At 55.9% G+C, this 19,291-nt stretch overlaps 10 protein-coding genes across 10 annotated transcripts; 6 read left to right on the top strand and 4 right to left on the bottom strand.

Annotated features, from left to right (window-relative positions):
• Positions 1-91: 91 nt before the first annotated feature.
• Positions 92-721, top strand: VTJ04DRAFT_6103 (uncharacterized protein; the record flags this gene model as incomplete). Its single annotated transcript, XM_069364290.1, has 3 exons — positions 92-109; positions 235-417; positions 533-721. 3 exons carry the CDS (start codon positions 92-94, stop codon positions 719-721), a joined length of 390 nt encoding a protein of 129 aa, XP_069218130.1.
• A 511-nt stretch (positions 722-1,232) lies between these two features.
• Positions 1,233-3,479, top strand: VTJ04DRAFT_6102 (uncharacterized protein; the record flags this gene model as incomplete). Its single annotated transcript, XM_069364289.1, has 9 exons — positions 1,233-1,878; positions 1,952-2,199; positions 2,262-2,387; positions 2,449-2,668; positions 2,755-2,917; positions 2,994-3,023; positions 3,086-3,171; positions 3,280-3,349; positions 3,467-3,479. The coding sequence occupies 9 exons, from the start codon at positions 1,233-1,235 to the stop codon at positions 3,477-3,479; spliced, it is 1,602 nt and encodes a 533-aa protein (XP_069218129.1).
• Positions 3,480-7,598: 4,119 nt separating this feature from the next.
• VTJ04DRAFT_6101 (uncharacterized protein) lies at positions 7,599-8,363 on the bottom strand (the record flags this gene model as incomplete). The annotated part of the gene is made up of 2 exons (XM_069364288.1): positions 7,599-7,726; positions 7,820-8,363. 2 exons carry the CDS (start codon positions 8,361-8,363, stop codon positions 7,599-7,601), a joined length of 672 nt encoding a protein of 223 aa, XP_069218128.1.
• A 314-nt stretch (positions 8,364-8,677) lies between these two features.
• Positions 8,678-9,139, top strand: VTJ04DRAFT_6100 (uncharacterized protein; the record flags this gene model as incomplete). The annotated part of the gene is made up of 2 exons (XM_069364287.1): positions 8,678-8,981; positions 9,048-9,139. The coding sequence occupies 2 exons, from the start codon at positions 8,678-8,680 to the stop codon at positions 9,137-9,139; spliced, it is 396 nt and encodes a 131-aa protein (XP_069218127.1).
• A 9-nt stretch (positions 9,140-9,148) lies between these two features.
• On the bottom strand, positions 9,149-9,776 carry VTJ04DRAFT_6099 (uncharacterized protein; the record flags this gene model as incomplete). Its single annotated transcript, XM_069364284.1, has 2 exons — positions 9,149-9,594; positions 9,653-9,776. The coding sequence occupies 2 exons, from the start codon at positions 9,774-9,776 to the stop codon at positions 9,149-9,151; spliced, it is 570 nt and encodes a 189-aa protein (XP_069218126.1).
• A 679-nt stretch (positions 9,777-10,455) lies between these two features.
• Positions 10,456-11,553, top strand: VTJ04DRAFT_6098 (40S ribosomal protein eS1; the record flags this gene model as incomplete). The annotated part of the gene is made up of 5 exons (XM_069364283.1): positions 10,456-10,469; positions 10,568-10,652; positions 10,721-10,746; positions 10,829-11,330; positions 11,410-11,553. 5 exons carry the CDS (start codon positions 10,456-10,458, stop codon positions 11,551-11,553), a joined length of 771 nt encoding a protein of 256 aa, XP_069218125.1.
• Positions 11,554-11,565: 12 nt separating this feature from the next.
• VTJ04DRAFT_6097 (uncharacterized protein) lies at positions 11,566-11,925 on the bottom strand (the record flags this gene model as incomplete). Its single annotated transcript, XM_069364282.1, has 1 exon — positions 11,566-11,925. The coding sequence occupies one exon, from the start codon at positions 11,923-11,925 to the stop codon at positions 11,566-11,568; it is 360 nt and encodes a 119-aa protein (XP_069218124.1).
• Positions 11,926-12,944: 1,019 nt separating this feature from the next.
• VTJ04DRAFT_6096 (uncharacterized protein) lies at positions 12,945-13,939 on the top strand (the record flags this gene model as incomplete). Its single annotated transcript, XM_069364281.1, has 5 exons — positions 12,945-12,963; positions 13,074-13,147; positions 13,256-13,309; positions 13,418-13,612; positions 13,697-13,939. The coding sequence occupies 5 exons, from the start codon at positions 12,945-12,947 to the stop codon at positions 13,937-13,939; spliced, it is 585 nt and encodes a 194-aa protein (XP_069218123.1).
• A 315-nt stretch (positions 13,940-14,254) lies between these two features.
• On the bottom strand, positions 14,255-15,561 carry VTJ04DRAFT_6095 (uncharacterized protein; the record flags this gene model as incomplete). Its single annotated transcript, XM_069364280.1, has 6 exons — positions 14,255-14,286; positions 14,360-14,666; positions 14,759-14,954; positions 15,020-15,144; positions 15,198-15,237; positions 15,305-15,561. 6 exons carry the CDS (start codon positions 15,559-15,561, stop codon positions 14,255-14,257), a joined length of 957 nt encoding a protein of 318 aa, XP_069218122.1.
• Positions 15,562-16,110: 549 nt separating this feature from the next.
• VTJ04DRAFT_6094 (uncharacterized protein) lies at positions 16,111-18,186 on the top strand (the record flags this gene model as incomplete). The annotated part of the gene is made up of 1 exon (XM_069364279.1): positions 16,111-18,186. The coding sequence occupies one exon, from the start codon at positions 16,111-16,113 to the stop codon at positions 18,184-18,186; it is 2,076 nt and encodes a 691-aa protein (XP_069218121.1).
• Between the last annotated feature and the right edge of the window lie 1,105 nt (positions 18,187-19,291).

The raw sequence follows: 19,291 nt of genomic DNA, 5'->3' as shown, positions 1-19,291 counted from the left end.
TCGGTCGCGGAGGATTGTTGGAAGGGTGGGCGCTGTGGTCGCGGATGGTTAGTCGGGTTGACTATGTGAGGTGTAGCGTCGCTCGCAAACAATGCCAGGCGATCGCTTAGTTTGTCGCTCGCTTCTTGGACAAAGAAGTTGACGCTTGGTGATGGTTAGTTTGCAGCGATGGATGTCGCTTCTCAGGAATTGTCGTCACGCTTCACAACTGATCCAACGCATTTTCCGTGACAGGGCCGCGCCAAGGCCGCCTGGGCCCCGGCAGCTGGGCGTGCTCCGTGCGGCAAGTGGGGCAGCCCTGTCAGCTTGCCCCGACAGCCTGCACTGGAAGATGGATGCTGGAACCTGAGGAACGAGGACCCGACAGGACTGCCCTTTGGCGACGGGGACAAGAGTCAAACTGAACATCTGAGTCAGGTCCATATCAATTGCAGTTCTACACACATCCCAGGAAACTCTCCTGAACACAAAGGCACGTCTCTGATTCATTTTCGTCTTGGACCAATGCACTCTCACCGCTCAACGTTCGCAGACGTGTCGCGGTGAAGCTGCGTCCAGCACGCATCCGAGATCCACTGGTCCGGGTGTTGATCCGGGCATGTGGTGCGCCGCCGTTGGACTTCCGGGGTGGGGCAGCGGAGCCCGCAGTTCGATGACAGACGTCGCAGGCATTTGCAGGGAAATCAAGAAAGCCGTGCCGGGGGTTATCGGCCGCCACTGACCATTGACGGGACTGGTCACCTGGCCATCTGCCCAGTCATTTTCAAGAAGCAGCTGTCCTGGGCCTGAGAGCTGGACCGCCGGGTAGCTCCCTGTATCGTAACTAAAGCAATGACATTGATCACGGGATCCCATCTCAATCCGGACCTTGGCGAATTCCGCCGTGTTCCTCGCCGCTGACATCCCATCCCCATGGATGAGTTGTCTTTCCTTCTGCCAGTCTCTCTCTCCCTTCCCGGTTCCGCTGGTTGCTGATAATGCCAACGGGCCTCCTTTTATAAGCCAGCAAAGAAGTCCGTCTGTGTAGAATTGACTTGGCTCCTTCTCTCCTCCTCTTCCTCTTTTTCCTCCTCCTGCCTTCCGAAAGTGAATCACACATTGCCCTCGCTGGCTGTGACCTGTCCGTAGGCTGTATCTGTCCATATCGCCTTCATCCTCCTCCTATCGTGGCCATCGTGACCAATTCCTAGCTTCCAACCTCCCAAGCAATCTTGTGCATCCCCATCGCAACCATGTCATCATCCGCCCTGGACGACGTCAAGGAGGCCCTCAAGGTCATTTCCCTGGGCCAAGCCAAGCTGCTCTCTGCCGTTGAGACCGTGTCCCAGCGTGTCGCCGAGCTCGAGAAGAAGCAAGAGGAAGACCGCCAGCGCCAGAACGGCGATGCCGGGTCGGGTTCGGCCGTCGTCGACCGTTCTGCCACCCCGCTGGCCGGAGGCTACACCCCCTCGCCGTCGACGGTGCTGCCGGCCGAGGCGGGCACCCAGTCGCCTCCCCCCACTGGCGTCAAGTCATCCTTCTCGTCCCGTGTCGTGCTCACCACGTACCCCAAGCAGATCGGTATCAAGCCGATCCCGCTCGAGTGGGGCGCCGCCGATCCACTGCAGCGCGGCCCGGTCACGGTCTCCCGCTCGCCGTCCACCATCGGCAAGCGGAACGCCATCGGCGCCCACGGCGGCTCCTACTCCATCTACTACGCCCTGGCCGTGGCCAGCCGCGAGCTCAACGCCGACCATCGTCCGGATTACACTAACACGGAGCCGGCCGTGAACATTGGGCCCTTCCCACAATGGGGGGATAAGAAGAAGATCGTGGCCATGGACCCCTGGGGCCACTTGGTCCCTTGGGTGTTTAAGGATTATATCGAGAAGGAAGGAGGTAAGAATTGAACACCCTCTCTCACCGAGGGTTGCGTCTGAGTGTTTGTATGTTGACAATGAATGACCCGCAGTCGATCTCCGGCCCACCATCGCCATCACCAAGGCGCACATGAAGCTTCCCGAGCTGGCAGAAAGCGTGAAGAGCGGCCGGCTCGTCCCCGATGGCAAGGTGTGCCTCAACAACGAGGGCGAGCTCAACGTGCTCAAGATTGCCGTGGAGCCGGTCTGGTATCTTCCGGGCGTCGCTGAGCGGTTCGGCATCGACGAGGGCACGCTCCGGAGGTCGCTCTTCGAGCACACCGGCGGCATGTATCCTGAGGTAGGCATCCCCTCGGCGAAGGTAGTTAGCTTCATGACGACCCAGTCTAACACGGGTTGCAGTTGATCACTCGGTCTGATATCAAAGTCTTCCTGCCCCCGATTGGCGGGTTGACGGTGTACATCTTCGGCGACCCGGCGAACATGTCCGATCCTTCCAAGAGGCTCGCTCTCCGCATTCACGATGAGGTGAGTTTTGACGGAGCGTTGGAGCACCAGCAGTCCGTTTACTAATCCTGCGCGCCGGCAGTGCAATGGGAGTGACGTCTTCTGCTCGGATATTTGCACTTGCCGCCCATACCTCATCTTCGGCATCGAGGAGGCCGTCAAGGAGGCTCAGAACGGCGGCAGCGGTGTCGTCATCTACTTCCGTAAGGAAGGCAGGGCGCTTGGAGAAGTCACCAAGGTACGTCTCTCGAGTTTTCCGGGAAAGGTTGTTGGAGGACCCAGACTAACGTGGACGCAGTACCGTATGTCGAGATCCCTCCCAGAGAATCCTCCCCATGCTTCCCATGGGAAGAATCGTGCCATTGGTCATCTAACAGAGGAATTGCAGTCGTGTATAACGCCCGTAAGCGCGGACAGGATCGCGCATCCGACTACTTCAAGCGGACCGAAAACATCGCGGGAGTCAAGGACATGCGCTTCCAGGCTCTCATGCCGGATATCCTGCACTGGTTGGGCATTACCAAGATTGATAGGATGCTCAGCATGAGCAAGTGAGTGGCGCCTCCTATGCCGTCATGTTCTCTCTTCCTCTCTCCGGTTCCTTCGCTGACATGGCCCGGTATCTAGCATGAAACACGATGCCATCGTGGGGCAAGGGTGAGTTGGCTGCCTATGACTCCGGAATCGGCGGTTGCTGATACTGACGGCGTACTCGCTAGCATTCCTATCCACGAGCGCGTTGAGCTCCCCGAGGACCTGATTCCTGCCGACTCGAGGGTTGAGATTGATGCCAAGATCAACGCTGGTATGTCATTGTGCTTGCTGTGCCGCTGCTGCAGAGGGTTTCCCTTTCAGCCTGCCGGATTTCCAAGGTTTTCCAACGCAAAACACTAACCATGTACCTTCCCCGCAGGGTACTTCACGACTGGCCATCGGATGACCGAGGAGGAACTCAAGAGCGTGCAGGGTCGGATATGGGACGAGTAAGTACCGAAACCCCGAGCCCGCGCTGCTGTAACTTTAGTAGCAGCTCGCGCAGCAGTGTTGGCGAATTGTATGGAGGCGATTGCAACGGAGCTGACAAAGCCGGCCGCGTACAGTATCGACCACTAGTTGGTCGAATTCGATTCGTTCGACTGCTTTGGAGAGGTACCGGCCTAGGCCCGCAGCCAGCCGACGCTTCTGCAGGTCGAACTTCCAAGGTGCTGCAGCACCCACCTAGTGCTGCAGCCGTTAGGTTGGCAGGGCAGCTTGGTAGTTATTTCATCCGCGCGTGCCGTCGCGAGCCGCCCGCGGGGTCTGCCTGGGAGGTTCGGGGTTGCAGGAACCAATGCCCTCTCGAATCGGTGGCACGAGGTTGGACAAGTAGCTGGAGTGAGAGAGGGGTTTGGAGGGGGAGTTTGCATCAGCGGAGGGGGAGCGTTTGTGCAGATGTCAGATCGTCCTCTACACTAGCCAGAGCCAACTCAACACAGCCCCTCTCTCTGTCTACCTGACCTAGGTTGCTAAGTTTATTCACTTTGTTGCCTGGACAAGTCATCTTTTCGAGGCGAGAGAGGCATTTTTTTTTCTCTCGTCAGGCAGGCAGGCTTGCGTGGTGGTTCGTCGATGACCCCCAATCAGAATTCTAGCCTATGAGAAAATCGAGTCTCAAAAAGGAGACTTTGGGCTCTGGTTTGTCACGCGCTCACTTCCCAAGTTGGTAACTTGGGATATCGAATTGCCAGTTTGACACGCAACCAAGCAGTGCACCAGACTTTTTGGTGTTGGACGATGATGGCAACACAACCACTCTTCCGCATCCTACCCCACCACCACCATGACCCCCAACGGAGTACCTCTTACACGGGCTTCTTGCCATTGGGTAGATCTCCAAGGTCTGGCCGAGTTGGTGTCTGACGCAAGACGTTGATTCCTTGTGCATTGCATATGGCGCGCGAATGCCGACCCCTTGTTCGTGAAAAACTTGGAGTCACCACCATCATCAATCTCACACCGGGTCAAAAAGAAACCCCATCCGTCTCCCTCTTTTTTTATCTACCGGCTGTTGTTTTTGAAGCTGGGAACGAATAACTACGTAAAATCAGCCGTTTTACTTGAGACTATCGGTCTGTTTGATACTGGAGGGTTGACGTGGCCACGGTTCAGATGTTGGACCACTGTTTTTTTGCTATTTGTGTGACCTTCTTCGCTCGGAGCAGCGATCCTGACCTTGCTTAGGTATGGAGTACTGTAACATTGGAACCAAAGACGGACACAAACACCGAGAGGGGAAGATCGCGAGACATTGCGAGGCGATCGATCGAGATGGCCAAAAATGGGTTTGTTTAATTTTCTGCGACCGGAACCATTTTTGCGGCAACGCTCGTTCCCACCTTGGAAGTCGTTGAACCTCACCGGTCCGGTTCATCATTATTATCCAAGACCTACGGTGTAGACGTCACGTTCACTTGTTGAGGTGGTTGGTGTTGGGAAGTGGAGCCTTCTGCTTTCACCTCATAGCATCACGGACCAGGACCAGGACAAGGGCACTACCAGGGCAAAACGGTTCATCTCGCTCCCAGCTCCAAGGAAAAATGGAAGATCCGCTTCTCGCTTGATGTGCTTCATCTGCCTTCTGCCGCCGTTCTGGAAACTCGGCTTGACCACCCCCCAGCCAGTTTAGGACCGAAGCGACCGAAACGGGACAGGCCGGTGGTCAATTTCATGATATGGCTCCTGATTCCAAGCTTTGTCGGGGAGACGGATGGAGGGTAACTACTCCGTATGGTGGAAGGATGGACGGATGGCTGTAGGTATGGGGTGATGCTTTCGGCGGTTTGCTCCCCGCTTCGGATCGGGTTGGCGGAGTGTTGTAGGTCGCATGTGTGTGTTGCAGGTTCAGACGTTCCAGACATTCGATCTCTGCTTTGGGAGATCGTCTCGCCATGCTTCAGCAACCATGGAACTGGGACTGGAACCTTGTTTCCTTCGTTCATCTCTCCTCCGTCGTTCCTTGTTCCTGGTTGCTAACCTGGAAGTCGGAGAGGGCGCTGCTTCAGTTCCCGGGTTTGGAGCTTCGTTTGCTTTGCAAAGTGTCCACTCATCTCAGACACTGGAGGCTCGGGGGTTGAAGGGAATCAATCACTCAATGCGACATGACGACAACAAGGCCACGAGGAGACGCCCATCTAAGTCAATTGGGCCCGGAATGACCGAGGATGTGTCGAATTGCTCGTTTTGGCCGGTCGCTTCAGCTTCAGCTTCCAAGGCAGTCAGAGGCTCCGGGACCTGGAAGCTCTGCCTGTGGCATTGCTTGGTTGCGAGCCTAATCTCAGTCAGTTACTGTGACAAACGACATGGAAACTTGAGGTTGAGTTCGGTTTGTCCAAGTTTCGGCTTTGCGCGGCCAGAAGATGGGGAGATGTCGTCAAGGCCTGGAAGAAGAGACACAAGCAGCTACGTGGTTCGTCTCGCTCGAGAACTCCCACCACCATGTCATCTTTCTCCCCCATCCATCGTCGTTGACCCCCATGGAATTGTGGTGTGTTCTTTGGGTTCCGGTTCAAACTGCCATGTCTTAGACTCGAGAGGTGATGGTGATACCTCCATTGTGGCCGGATGTGGCGGCCGGAAGTGCGGATGTGGTGGGATGCAGAGCATGGATGGATGGGATGGGATGTTTCGTCCCTGTCAACCCATTGGGGTTCAGGATGGGATGTGTTCATCCCAATTCGCCAATCGATCAGATGGCGAAAGCTGTCTGCCTTCCCCATCCAGCAACCAGCAGAGCAGCACGACGGGGTTCAGAATCGTCAATTGGTGCGGTTTGCACCGTAAGGAGGAAGGAGAGGGAAAATCCCGCAGAAAAGAAAAGACGCCAACCCCAACGTCCAGCTCACGGGTTACCGCTTCTGGTGTTTTCCTAGGCCTATTGGCCTGTTCTTCTGTTCACGATGAGGGTGATTTTCTGACAACATTGGCCGCATAATCCAGCTGAGTGAAATGTGCAAAGAGGTGCAGATATCGACACTTGCTGGTGAACGCTGGTGGATTGATGTCGGTGCCGCGGCGGCGGCGTGGAGGGAGATCCCTTGCCTAGGACACTGTACCCCACGTTTTGGGCCGTGGAGTGCAGGACGCCCACGACACCGACCGTTTGGTCTTGCTGCGAATTGGCAGTCAACTAGTGGAATCCCCTGTCTGCAAAGTTGTGTCTTTGTTTCCTTTCTTGTCTTGTTGTGTCTTGTTGCGGTTTTTCATTGTTCTTCTCTGAATCAGTTTGTTCGGATCTGGCCGGAATCCGTGATGGCAAATCCTAGACGGACATCGCCATTTTGTTTGACTGATATCGTCGCAACATTGAAGCAGTTCAATTCGGAGGATTCCTATGTGTTCAGTGGATGAGTATACTCAAGCTGCCGTGTTCCATGTTGATGACTGTTCAACACAATGTCCCGATCAGGTCCTGCAGTCCGACAAGACACCTCATCCGCCATCGCAAAAAAACAAAGCATGGTGTTGGGGGTAATGTGCGGTTGCGTTGCAGCCACCGGTGAACATTTGGCTGCCCCTCCAACCCCAACGTGTTGTTGTACGCCGTATGTACAAAGACATGCAATCACAGACGCAGCGACGAGATCCTTGGGCTGTCACGAGGACGCTACCCAGGGGTGGGGACAGCGGGTAGCTTTCCCTTCCAGCTTGGTATCCTAGTAGGAGGTAACTGATAGTTTCTCTCGCACCCCTCTTCGTAATTCGGCGCCTGACCTTGAAAAGCGAAATCCGTTTTTGATGTTCACTTTTTCGGCCGCTTCCCGGGCAGGACAAGATGAGAGATGAGCTGGCGATTGCCGTTGAGGTTTCTGGGTTTGGATGACGTGGGCTTCGTCAATTTTCCCTCATAGATCCGATCGAGTTAGCCTTCACCTTAGAAGCCAGATCGGGAGTTCTGGAAATTGCTTCATATCAGATTTCATTTTTGGCTTCATCCGGCCCAAAGTGGTCATCTGAGCAAAACCCCCTGGAACCAGGGCGTCGGTCAAAGGTAGCGAAGCTGCCGCCGAAGCTACCGACAGTCAATATCGCCAGTTGTGCCAATTAATCAGGCAGCTGCTGCAGGGTCGTCTGATGAGTCGACAGCCGATAACCAACTTCATGACGAGCTGGAGATGTCGGGTTGGCGTGCCTGGGCTGGTGTGTTCACAGCATCCCGTCCGCACGTCACGATGACACCTCGTATGTACGGAGTGCCTATTGTACGTCACTGCTGGTGAGGCATCTCTTGCTCTCCTTGGCCCAGTGAGCCTGGGCTCGGGCGTCGCCAGTGGCCGCCAAAGGCCGACGCACCGCCCGTCCCGTCGCATGGAGCTCCGGAGCTCCTGAAGTGTCATATTCTGAATGGCTGTGGCCGTGCTGTAACCCCACCTGGCCGCTTGTCTGGGAGCCTGACGGGGTTATCCATGGCGGCTAACGGAACCCCTCCAGGGCCCAAGGCGGGGAGAAGTGTGAGAGCAGTTGGACACCGGTGTGTGCAAGACCCAGTTCCAATGAGCCCATCACCCTGTTCTGGTTGGGTGCCCAATGTCCCAAGGATGCGACAGATGCAGCAGCAGAAGCAGCAGCGCGGGACATGCCTCCGTCGTCTGGTGACGGCCCGGGATCAGGATGGCTGTCATGGCTGTTGATTGGGGAAGATGTCACCACCATCTTGGGCCTCAGATGAACAGTGAACCCTCCACGAGCAGCAGTCTCTCGCGTGGCTCCACAGCCCCGGTCGCCCGAGCATGGTTGGTGGGTACGGGTGCCAGCGGTCGCCGGGTCTCGAGGAGCCTGGACACCAGGGGCTCGTGCAAAGGGGAGTCCAGAAGCCCAGCAAGGCAGGCCCCGGCCCTTTGGGGTTCTTGGCTTGTTCCCAAGGAACCGACCGATGCGATCGGGCTTAGCCTCACTCCCCTTGCCATCCAGCTCGTCTTGTGGAGTGACAAGTGGCAAGGCCGGGTGTGTGCCATCATCCATGAGACGGTGGTGGGAAACTGTCTCCGGCATTGAGTGGGATGGGCATTCCAGCCCAAGTGGGCTGGCTTTCTTTTTTTTTAAATGTCGCGAGTTCGACCTCGTGAACGATCTCTCGAGTCCTCTCTCGATTCTTGTTTCTGATCTAGCCTCAAGCAACTGCGATACTTCCCATCCAACAACTACAACCCGTACTCACGTCTGGGACGGCACATACCAACCAACAACCTACAACCCATCACACCACACAACAACAACAACCAACCTCTAACCAACCTCCTACAACCAACTGTCCTCGATCCGATATCACCACAACCATGGCTTCACCTGCCTCCGAGTCTCGCCGCCGGGATTCGTCGGACCGGAGTATCAGCGCCCGGATGCCAAGACTGCTGCGAGCCACCGCCACCGAACCAACCATCACCACATCCACCGCCAGTCCGAACGCCCTCGCGACTCAACCAGGCCGGAGGGCAAGTGAACTACTTAGCCGGGTAGCCTTCGTCTCTGGGTCGCCGCCGGACGCCTTCCGCCGGACCTCCATGTTCGACAGCGTCGACCGCCAGACGGACCTGTCGTGCTCTCCTGTCAGCCAGCCTGAGACCTTTGATGAACACGAAGGTATGTAGTTGCCCGATATTCACCCATTTTGTTGTCTTGAACTTTCAGGACTGACATCTCACTCAGGCGGGGCACGGTATTTCAGTTTCCCCAGCTTCGACCTCTACGAGTCCAGCCAGCAATATGACGATGACAAGGCGGACAGCCTCAAGTCATGAACTTCTCCTTCAGTCGTCTAAGAGGGAGGAGAACGAAACACCGCGCCGCAACTCGACGAAGGCCTTGCGTCTTCCAACTAGACCAGGCCGGATATGATCGTCGATTCGACGGCAGCAGCACGACAAAAAGAAAACCAGCATCATCCCGGATCTGAGCTCGTGTGTGTATGTGTGACTGGAAAACCGACACTCGCGTCTCCCCAGGAGACCGGCGAGATGGGGTTGCCACGTTCCACAGCGCACCGCGTGTCCGGTAGCGCCAACGCCGCACCCGCCGCGTCGTGACGCAGACGTGGTCGGCGGAAAGTCTCCGTCTATCAGAATGCGATCGGCAGTGGCTCTTTGGCTCGTTGGCCCGGGAGCAAGGAAACCCGGGAGAGGTCTGTCACACATGTATAGCAGCTCTGACCGAACTTCCGTTCGGGGATGGTTGACTCTGGAACCCTCAACATTCCCTTGAGTCTCCGAACCACCGGAGGTGAAGATGCTGTCAGACGGGAGGAATGGGAATACTCTTGGGATATGGTTCCCGTGTGAAAGGACAACAAGTGGGAAGGCAATAGGTCATGGGACCATGGCACGGCGTTTCGGAACTGGGAAGGGCTTTATTGGTTTTGGGCGGTTTGATTGACACCATTCTGGCTGGAGTTGGGAAACGGGAAAATCATTCGGTGGACGCAAGCTGGACTCTGCGGACAGAAAGCAGGGTGGTGAAAAGCGGCTCCCCCCGTCTCATACACAGTACAATAGGATTCCAGGGTCCATGGATCTTCTGGGAAAGAAAATAATCATAATAAACATTTAATCTCAATGAATCTCAAGCATTTCTGTGGCTATTGGTGAGAGATCAAAATCGTCGAGTCGCTGTAGTTGAAAGTCCAGTTGTGCGAGTTTCTGGTCGAAGTGCTGCGGACGCGTTTAGGAAGTTTGGATCAGTCAGATGGCCAGTCCAGGTGCGGTGGCGAGTTTGCTGTTCATCGCTTTGCGGAGGTCCCTAAGGCTCATCATCATCTTCCTAAGGTTCATGGCGAGTTGTGAGATGAGAGACCCTCAGGGTTAGGTATGAGAGTGGGCTCCCTGCCTCTCAGGTGAAAAAGCACAGACCCAAAGCCCTAAGGTCCGATCCGCCAATCATAAGCGACCAGTCCCGCCCCACACCCTCAGTTTTTCCGGGCAGGTGGGCTGCGCCCACACAACGAAATCAGAATTTCGACTCGAGCGGCAGAAACCCCAATTTTTGTGATCTCGATCCCACGGTCTCCATTACACACCCAAGCAGCACATCTGTCCCGCCGTTGACATAGCTGCTCGTCAAGATGGCTGTTGGCAAGTACGTTCAGCCCTCCGAGATTGATTCATCCCCCGATTGCGCGACTGCAACCCGATTCCTCGACGCGAACGCTCCGATGGCTGATGCTTGGGCAACAGGAACAAGAGACTGTCCAAGGGCAAGAAGGGCCTCAAGAAGAAGGCCGTTGACCCCTTCACCCGCAAGGACTGGTACAGCGTCAAGGTGAGCACAATTCCCCCAATTCCACGATAACTTGGTCGACATCGAGGCTGACGGTGATGGAATCACAGGCCCCCGCGCCCTTCGCTATCCGGGAGTAAGATTGCCCTTGCCCGCACGACCCGCGAGATACGACGCGATATTCCCGGTGCCCGACGGATTCTAACATGATTCTGCAGTGTCGGCAAGACGCTCGTCAACCGGACTGCCGGTATGAAGAACGCCAACGATGCCCTCAAGGGCCGCATCTTCGAGGTCTCGCTGGCCGATCTCCAGAAGGATGAGGACCACTCGTTCCGCAAGATCAAGCTCCGTGTCGATGAGATCCAGGGCAAGAACTGCCTGACCAACTTCCACGGTCTCGATTTCACTTCGGACAAGCTCCGCTCCCTGGTCCGCAAGTGGCAGACCCTCATTGAGGCCAACGTCACCGTCCTGACCACCGACCACTACCTCCTCCGCCTCTTCGCCATTGCTTTCACCAAGCGCCGCCCCAACCAGATCAAGAAGACCACCTATGCCCAGACCTCACAGATCCGCGCCATCCGCCGGAAGATGGTCGAGATCATCCAGCGCGAGGCCTCGAGCTGCACCCTCACCCAGCTCACCTCCAAGCTCATCCCCGAGGTCATTGGCCGCGAGATTGAGAAGGCCACCCAGGGCATCTACCCTCTCCAGAACGTACGTATGACGAGAGAGACATGGAGAGGATTGTTGTTTCACAGGCGCGACGACAGGCAACTAACACGGGGAATTACAGGTCCACATCCGCAAGGTCAAGCTGCTCAAGCAGCCCAAGTTCGATCTGGGTGCCCTCTTGGCCCTCCATGGCGAGTCGAGCACGGATGAGCAGGGTCAGAAGGTTGAGCGCGAGTTCCGTGAGCAGGTCCTCGAGAGCGTATAAAGGGTGTTGTTGTTAGTGGGAACGCACTGGGAATGGGTTTTCATCAACAATACCTCTCTGGGGATTTGGGCTTCCTTTGCATTTGGCGTGGATCATGGTACAGTAGTCGAGGTGACGAGCCTTTTCCGTTTCGGAACAGCGGAGCACAGGGAATTCAAAAAAGCATGACCAAACGACCATGGCACGGCAAGCGCAGAGTCCTTCCGGCGAGTTTACATATTGGGATCCTTCTCGGGGAGAAGTGACCCCCCATTGCCTGGGCGGGAGGATAGAGGGTGGTTTGGGTTGGTGCAGGTGAGTTGGGTCGGGAAACGGCGGCGCCGGACGGTGGGCGGATGGCTGGAGACAAGACAAATGGAAGCAGGAATGCATCTTCACCAGCTAGAGTTCGGTCAATGCCAGGAAGCGTCCACCATATCATGTTTCTGTTCGTCCAGGCCGGTAGGTGGGACCCGGATTGTATGTACGAGTAGATGGTCGCCCCTGGCCGGGTACGGTGTCTTGTATCCCGGGGCTCCACCATGCTGCTCCTTGCCCCGACTGAGAGTACTGTGATATCAAGCGGGCATCACCACGAGCGTTGACCGAAAACTCCTTGGATCATTCCCTGTCCTGTCACCCTACGAGTAAACACCTTGAACTCATTTCTCTCAACATCCTGAATCACACCCTTCCAGTATAGTTAGGCCTCTCGTCAAAGCCGACTTTTCACCTATATCGCCGAGTTGCCGACACTGCAGACCAGAGGACCCAACTTACGACCGCCCGACCACTAGACTTACTTAGAATTCACTCCTTACCACAGCATACAACCCCTTTGCTCTCCGTTGGGGAGTTGCAGAGATTCCGAATCTTGAATGACATCGTCCCAGCCCCCTCCGCCACCACCTCCCGGCCAAGGTGGTGGCCCAAGCCCAAATCCTCCAATACTTCGACCACCAACACCACAAAGGACAGTCCGATTCGCTTCCCAACTCGCCCTTTCCAGCAGTCACCATACATCTTTGCCATCCTCTTCCTCGGCAGCAACAGGAGGAAGTGGAGAGAGAGGAGGAGGAGCAGGAGGAGGACAACAAGCAACAGCTTCTCACCTCTCCAGGACCCAACAACAGCAGAAGCAGCAAAAACAACAAGAACAAGACGACAAAATCACTCCCGCCCCTCCGCTACCCCCGCCGCAGCCTTCTCAGTCGGAGAAGCTGCCATGCTGTGAGGAGTCGGGGATGGTTGTAGCGTTCAGGAGGGTAGTGGATGGAGACAGGGTGGTCGTGGAGGAGTAGAGGCCCCGATCCCCGTCGATTGTTTCCCTCCAGACGCCGCCGGAGGGCGGTGGTGATGGCGGTGCGAGGGGGATTGCGGGGACGTGGAAGGTGGTGGTTGTCGGGGGGACTATGGTGGGGAAGACGGCTTGTGAGTCTCCCCTTTCTTTTTTTGCAGTCTTCCTTTCTTTTCTCTGCCTGGAGGTTGAGATTTGGGGTGAGAGAGGGGAATCGGGTGGTTAACTAACAAGTTGGAGGTAGTGGTGTCGAAGTATCTGGATCCGAGATATAATTTCTATTTGAATCCGCCGGAGGTTGGGCAGATTCCGCCTCAGGTAAGTTATAGATGAAGTGATGGGGTTGGACGGAGCAACTTGGTTTCGATGGAGAAAAGTGGTTTTTCTTGCTTCTCGCGATATTTCCTGTCTAACGAACCCCGGCAGCTTAAACGTCTGCAAAGGAACTGCAGACGATACGATCTCATAGTCACAGACATTGTAGGTGCCATACTTGCCCTTCGCTTTATCTCATATCTCGTCTCCTGCGCCGCCCCCCAGGCTTGCCTGCTCTGGCCATCAAAAGCTAACCACGTATCTGTATGTCAGACCAGCAACTGGCTAGCATACCAAAATACCAACCACCACCCCTGGCTCAGGAAGAAATGGCGCTGTCCCTACCTCGCAGACGCCCAAGGGGTGATATTAGCCTACGACGTTTCGCACGAACCCAGCCTCCATCAGTTGGAGAAGTGGTATCAATGGGTTAGGCGGGATGTTCCTCCGAATACTATATTTTGCGTGGTGAGTTATTTTCTTCTGTCTTCTTCCTTTCCCCCCTTCCACAGTCACAAATGCTCACACTCTGAGTATCAAAACATACACTAGGTCGGAACCAAAGCCGATTTGGCACAGACCGGGCGAAGATGGGTCCAGGCCGCGGCCGGTAAAGAGTTTGCGGTGCGGGTTAGGGCGGCCTTCTTCTGCGAATGCAGCGCCAGGTCTGGGGAGAACGTCCGAGAGCCGTTTGTGCGGTTGGCTGATCTGATCATGAGCGCCGAGCCGGCTGGGGTGCGGATTGAGACGGAGCAGAGGAGGAAGAGGAGGGAGAGGATTGGGTGCTCCTCTTGAGAGCTCTGACTACGTTGGGTAATTCCTTTATTTTGGGAGCTGTAGGATGGAACTAGGATACGAAGGGGAGCGGAGTGGCGAGGGCTTGATTTTGTTTGAGGGTATTATGGCGCCAGCGGATTTGTGTTTGGTTGTTTGGCAACTGGATTTCAAGCTAGGATACCCGTAGAATACGTATCCGGGCAGTGAGCAGGCGTGTCTATATGTCTATGAGATCTCTCTATGGTGTGTGTACATTGCGTCTATGCCGTGGTACAGGGTATACATATCGGACAGGTGAATCAAGTGTTGGTCTTGAACATCCACTACATCATCTCACTCTTTAGGCTCCAGGAAACGGACCACAGCTAAATGACTTTCAGTCAATAATATTCATCTCAGGAAACTAAAAACAAATGGAAACCGGGAGAAGAAACTCACCTTGCCTAAACTCCTCTGGCTTCTCTGAAATGACCCAGTGTCCGGCGTCGATGTCGGCAAGCTCGAACAGCGGGAAGAACTGGCCGATCAGGGGCAGCACATCGTCAGGGACGTATTTGGACTGGGTACCGCGGACGAAGAGAGCGGGCTTGGTGAAGCGGACCTGAGACGGGTCCTTGAAGGGGAAGTCGCCGAGGTGGTCGAGGGCGCGGGCCAGGATGGATAAGGGGACCCGGAATTTTTGAACTGGCTGAGAAGGGTCCGGCCGGTGCAGGTTGCCGAGGAGGAATTGGCGGATCGTTACGGACTTTAGGGGGGTTGGGAGTTGGTTGGGTTAGGAGGTTTCCTTATTACTAGGGAGGAATGTAAGGGGAGAAAGAGTGGGAATAAGAGGCTTACCTTTTCGTACGGCTCGAGGATCTTGTCAGCGTCGGCCTGACGCGTGACTCCTGCCTCGTCAATCTTTTGCATGCCCTGGATATAGCGGGCAAAGTCACCAGCGAGGCGGACGTCGACGGGGGCGTTGTCAACAGAGACGATGTTGGCAATCAGGTCCGGCTCATGGAGGGCCACAGCCATGGCTGTTTTGGCGCCCCTGGATATGTGTAAGCGTCGGGCCCTTCGGAGAAAGCAAACAGTAGTCAAAAAAGGAGGACGAACATGGAGTGCCCGATCAGGGTTGGCTCTTTTAGGCCATGTTGCCGGATGAAGGCAACTACATCGGCGGCCATAGCGGGATAATCATGGCGGTGGTCGTGGGGCGAGTCCCCGTGATTGCGGAGGTCCTAGAAAAGCTATGTTAAGGGTTGGGCTCAAGGGAAAGGAGGACAGTACTTACCACTGTGTATACATAGCGGCCCAGGTCTCGAGCAAGGACCCTGAAGTACACAAGCTGTCAACTCATCTGTCATTGCTTTCTTGTGTGCAGAGTCAAATGAAACCCACTTGCTCATTGTCCGGTTGTTCTTCTTGGACCCAAAGAGGCCATGCATGAAGATGATGGGAGAGGTTTGCTTGTCGGTGACAGGCTTGGCTGGTTCATGAAGATCGTATGAGAGCTGGACAGTAGACTGGACTGTAGAGAAACGGGCGGCTGTCGAGATGCGCGGGATTGATATCCGGCTCGGAGCCGGAGGGAGGATTCGGACTCGGGCTTGAGTCCGGATGCCAGAAAGGCATTGTGAGGAGGCTCTCCGAAACATGGTGAAACTCAAAACGCAGGTGTAGAAAAGTCAAGCAGAAAATGAAACCAGAAAACTGGATATCGCGCACTTGCGTGTAGATATGAACAGAAATGAAGGTGGTTTTTGTGATTTATCAATCCCCGAGTCGATAGCAGCCGGCTCCAAGGTCGGTGTAAGTGCAAATTCCTTGGACCGGCCCGGAATGCACGGACCAGGACCCGGAGAGCGGCCCCAAGAGCCCCACATCAGTACCAAGCGGTGGAGCCGTGTGCGGGGCACACGGTGAGAATGCACCATCAAGTTGAGCTGGATGCCAACCTCATCCGAGTGCCCGTGTGGAACAAGCAGCCTACCAAGCTCCAGCAAACTCGACAACTCCAACAGTCGATTCAATCCGCGACCTCTCTCCGCCTAGTCCCGTCTTGCTCTCGATCCAACCTCGACCTCCGGCAAACAAGAGCTCTTGGTTCTCCCCTCGTCGGCGGAGAACGTGCTCCCGGCCGACTATATGCGCAAGACAAGCAAAAAGTCAAAACGTAACTCAGCCCCAACTTTCCCGCCGCCATCATGGGAGACGCCGCCGTCGTGGCTCTCAACTCCCTCCTCCGAAGTTCCTCAATTCACGACCACCAAGAGGCACTCAACATCGCAAGTGCCGCCCTGCGCGCTGCAAAGGGTCATCCTGCCCATCTGGCCACAGCCCAACACACGCTCGTGGTGGCACTCCTGAACCTCGACCGCTTTGACGATGCTCTGCGCGCCATTGCCGAAGCCGGCGACGCCCTGGCCGACACCTGTGCCCTCGAGAAGGCCTATGCCCTCTACAAGACGGGAGATCTCGATGCCGCCGAGGCGGTGCTGCGCAAAGCCGGCATTGACAGCCCTGCTGCCCACCGTGGCTTGAAGCACCTTGCCGCCCAGATTGCCTACCGCGCCGAAAAGTTCGACAAGGCTGCTGCCACATACAAAGAGCTCTCTGCAAATGACGGCGGGGCTCAGCATGGTGAGGAGAACGATTTGCGCATCAACCTGTCGGCCACCAATTCTCAGCTCGAGTGGCAGGGCAAGGGCTGGCTTGTGCCTGACCGCGAGAAGCAGCCGGCGAGAGAGGATCTGGAGGCTTTCGAGACGGCGTACAACGCCGCCTGCGGCTGCATTTCACGTGGTGATTTTGCTAAGGCAGCTGTGCTGCTGAAGCGCTCGAGGGATTTGTGCGAGGCGGCCGAGGATCTTGACGACGACGAGAAGAAGGCCGAATTGGTGCCCATCATCGTGCAGCAGGCTTATGTCTGCACCAAGCTCGGCAAATTCGAAGAGGCTGAAGTCCTTCAAAAGTCCCTCAGCTTGGACGATGCTCCAGACTCCTCAGCCAAAATCGCCGCCCGCACAAACTCTCTGGTGTTCAAGCCCGAGAGCAACCCTTATCTGGCCCAACGGCTCGCCGAGCAGCTCCCAGAACCAAAAGGGAATGACAGGCTATTCGAGTTCCAGAGTTCGGTCCGCACGCATAACAACTTTGTTCTCGACCTTCACGCCCAAAAGTTCTCTGGCGTTGCAAGGTCAACCGCAAAGATCCTCTCCAACGACCCTGTTCCGTCCATCGCCAGCTCAAAATGTGACCTTGGGGTTCTTCGTGCTGCCGCAGCTGCTCGGCTGAAGACGGGAGAAGACGCTCTGCGCGAGATTCTCCCCGTGCTCAAGTCACAGCCAAATGACATTGGGCTCTTGCTCACCGCGATCCAGCTCTACGTCCAGCTCAACAACCCCGGCCCGGCCATTGACCTGTTGGAGGCTTTCTTTGCCCGCCTCGAAACCGCCGCAACATCTGAGCATTTCGATGTCCGTTTCACCCCGGGCCTGGTCGCCCTGGCCATCTCCCTCTACCGTACCCAGAACCGGCACGTGGCAATCCGCCAGGAACTCGCCAAGGCGGCCGCGTACTGGCAAAAGAAGACCGACGCTGCCGCCGGCTCCCCGAGTCCAGGCACTTCGGTTCTCCGCGCCGCGGGCGTCGAACTCCTCCGCTCCTCCCACCCCGCCGACTTGGCCGCTGCAGGCGAGGCCTTCACCCGCCTCGTCGCCGCCAGCCCCGATGACCGTCTCGCGCGCGCCGGGCTGGTGGCGAGCTTCGCCACCACCGACTTCTCGCGCGCCGAGCCGCACCTCGACGTGCTCCCCTCCGTTGAGGCCCTGACCAAGGGTGTCGACGTCGCTGCCCTCCTCGAAGCAGGCGTCGCCCCGGCCCCAGCACCACCGCAAACCGTCCAGCCCGCCCGCGGAACCAAACGCTCCGCTGCTACAGAACAGCAGCAACAAGAAAGGGCAAAGGAACCGCAACAACCGGCCCTCAAAACGCGCCGCAAGCGCAAGCTTCCCAAAAATTTCGACCCGGACAAGCAGCCCGACCCGGAGCGCTGGCTGCCCCTGCGCGACCGCAGCAGCTACCGGCCCAAGGGCAAGAAGGGCCGCAAGCGCGCGCAGGAGGCTACCCAGGGCGGGATCGTACGGGACGAGCACGACACGGTGCTCGAGTCGGTGGCGGCGGGCGGTGCCGGGTCGGCCAAGACGGCGCAGAGTGGCGCGGCGGCGGGAGGTTCGGGGGGTGGCGGCGGTGGGAAGAAGAAGAAGAAGGGGAAGAAATGAAGGGTGTAGTGGGGGTAGGCAGGCATGATACTTGGTTAGAAGGGGCCAAGGGGATTTGTGCTTGTAGATAGTAGATATGTTGGTTGGGTTGGTTGGGAATCGAGATACAAGATGCCCCCGGTCTGGTCTGTAACTATGTACATGTCAAGTCTTGTTGGCAAGGCTGGGTTGACGTTGTGTCTCCGTTTATGTCTCCAACCTATGTTCCCATATGCCATGCCACCTTTGTTGCTATGTGATAATAATAGACTGGGCAGGATGGATTCAAACTGGCAGACATCACCAAGAAAACGCTTCTATGCCTCGAGTTGAAACTCTACCCGCATTCTTAAGGGGGTTCTTTTGTTTATTCTTCCTATTGCTACTGCTACTCCCAGAGGGGGTTATCGCAAGACAACAAACACCACATCTCTCGAACTCTGACTGGTCTTTTTCTGCTTACCACAGAGTCTTACTTGTCTGTCCGCTGAACACATTTTCCAACTCTGCGTTCGCCTCACCAAACGAACCCAGCAGCACACAGCAATCCAACCATTCCTTTCCTTTCCTCCCCCACCTTCTTTTCCCATCACGCCTTGAGTGTGGTTACCTGAGAGAACTACAAAGATAAGAAACCGGAGAAAAAAAGGGAAAAGATAGAGACAGAGAGACAGAGACAGACACAGAGAGAGAGATAGAGAGAGAGATTAAAAATACCTAAGGAGTGTACGTGTCATGTCATGTCATTGCTTACCATGTCAGCAGACAGACAGACAGATAGATAGAACATCAAGGAGTGTCGCCGCTTTTGGATTCAAAACAGAGAGAGAGAGAGAGAGAGAAAAGGAAAAGATACATAAGGTGGGCCAGGTAGGTAGAGAGGGAAAGGCTGAAGGGTATTAAAACAGGTCTATAAAACATATAACGTCCCAGGGAATTCATTTGGCTTGTAGGTAGTAAGCAGGAAGAGGCAGACAAGAATCGATGAAAGGGTCAGGGAAAGAGAGAAATAAGAGGAGAAAAAAGGGACAAAACAGGTTGCCACGAACCGGTACGCCGCCGCAAGTCTTCTAATTGACCAACCAACCAAAACAAGAAGACAAAGGGAAAAAAAAAAAAAAAAAAA

This window comes from Mycothermus thermophilus (assembly GCF_041956435.1).
Source record: "Mycothermus thermophilus strain CBS 625.91 unplaced genomic scaffold VTJ04scaffold_4, whole genome shotgun sequence".
NCBI classification, from domain to species: Eukaryota; Fungi; Ascomycota; class Sordariomycetes; order Sordariales; family Chaetomiaceae; genus Mycothermus; species Mycothermus thermophilus.
Note: the sequence above shows the minus strand (reverse complement) of the source record. Positions and strands in the feature narration are given on the sequence as shown.